This window comes from Galeopterus variegatus, unplaced genomic scaffold (assembly GCF_000696425.1).
Source record: "Galeopterus variegatus unplaced genomic scaffold, G_variegatus-3.0.2 Scaffold143, whole genome shotgun sequence".
In the NCBI taxonomy this organism is placed as follows: Eukaryota; Metazoa; Chordata; class Mammalia; order Dermoptera; family Cynocephalidae; genus Galeopterus; species Galeopterus variegatus.
Genome location: NW_007726254.1, coordinates 977,856 through 979,154, shown reverse-complemented (window position 1 = coordinate 979,154; position 1,299 = coordinate 977,856). Strand labels below are relative to the sequence as shown.

At 54.6% G+C, this 1,299-nt stretch overlaps 1 protein-coding gene across 1 annotated transcript in view; it reads right to left on the bottom strand.

The window, feature by feature from the left end:
• AQP7 (aquaporin 7) overlaps window positions 1-681 on the bottom strand; it is an 11,852-nt gene extending 11,171 nt beyond the window's left edge. The window contains exon 1 of the mRNA XM_008590979.1: window positions 541-681. Within this exon, the coding sequence (XP_008589201.1) occupies window positions 541-681 (141 nt within the window). The remainder of the gene's footprint in view (window positions 1-540) is intronic.
• Window positions 682-1,299: the final 618 nt, after the last annotated feature.

The following is a 1,299-nucleotide window of genomic DNA, read 5'->3' as shown; positions in this document are numbered from 1 at the left end:
AGTGGCCGGAGCCTGACCTTCAAGTTCCGCTTCGGGGCCGGCCCAGTGGCGCACTGCTACGGTGGGCCGCTTGGGAGCGCAGCAGCCCTCCGGCCGAGGGTTCGGATCCCACATACAGACCGGTTCCCGCTCACTGGCTGAGTGAGGTGCGGGTGCAGCACCGAGGGTTGCGATCCCGTTGCCGGTCCCGGTCCGGTACGGGTGCGACACTGAGGGTTGCGATCCGTTGCCGGACACACACACACACACAAAAAAACAAAGTTCTCTTCAATCTCTTTACCCTAGTTTCCCTTCTCCCCACTTCTAACCATGCCCTCTGACCACCCAGCCCATGGTTTCATTCTACCCACACATATTGTGAGCCCTTTCTATCCCAAAAAGACTTGGTGAGGAAGGACCCTCTTCTTACAACCCTCTGCTTCTTCCCAGACTCCCAGCTCAGAGCTCATGGATAATATGATCCATGGGGCCAGCGGTAGAGAGGGGGTCCTGGACTGCCCTTGCTGAACCCCACCCACTCCATGCCACCTACTCACTCACCATCATGACATACATGCTTAGGAACTCAGCCAGGAACTCTCGCACAATCTGCTTCTGCAGTGTTTCACGTATCCTCATTATCGCCGGCTGGAAAAGCATCTTGGAGGTGCCTGTGTACCTGAAACAGCAGCCCAAGCCCATGGACAGAATGGAGACTCAAGTCGGCTTGCTTCCCATCAGGTCTTTAATTCCTGGCTGAGTTAATGGGTAACCTACCAGCCTCTCTACACACACGTCTTCTTGCCCAGGGCAGCTGGGACAGCTGGGATGAAAGATACCTAAAAGCCATAGGAACATGGGGAGGAACTGTGGTAGATGGCCAGGCCACCCCCTTCTTCCTTCTAGTCAGGACTGATCCAGTGAAAAGGGCACACCAATGAGGCCACTTTGCAGAGGGGGCAGTTGGGAGCTGAAAGTGCAACCTGCAGTACCCAGGAGCCCCTGAAAAAAAGCAGGGTGGGAGAGAACAGGCTGGAAAGTAGAGCTCAGTTGTCTGTCTGTCTGTCTCTCTGTCTGCCTATCTGCAGGAGCCAAAGCTTTGGGGTCACAGGCCAGGGCCTTGCAACAGTGAGGCACTCTGCAAACAGCACAAGTGTGGCAAAGTCTGCTGCTGGGCTCTATAAACAGCCCTGAGGCCTGATATGTGCCCCTAGTTCTGCCAAAGATGAAGGTGTCAGCAAAATGCATGAGGCTCTACAACCAGGCCAACACAAACAGATATTTGTGAGTGAGGAAATGAATGAACAAGAGAAAAGGAGG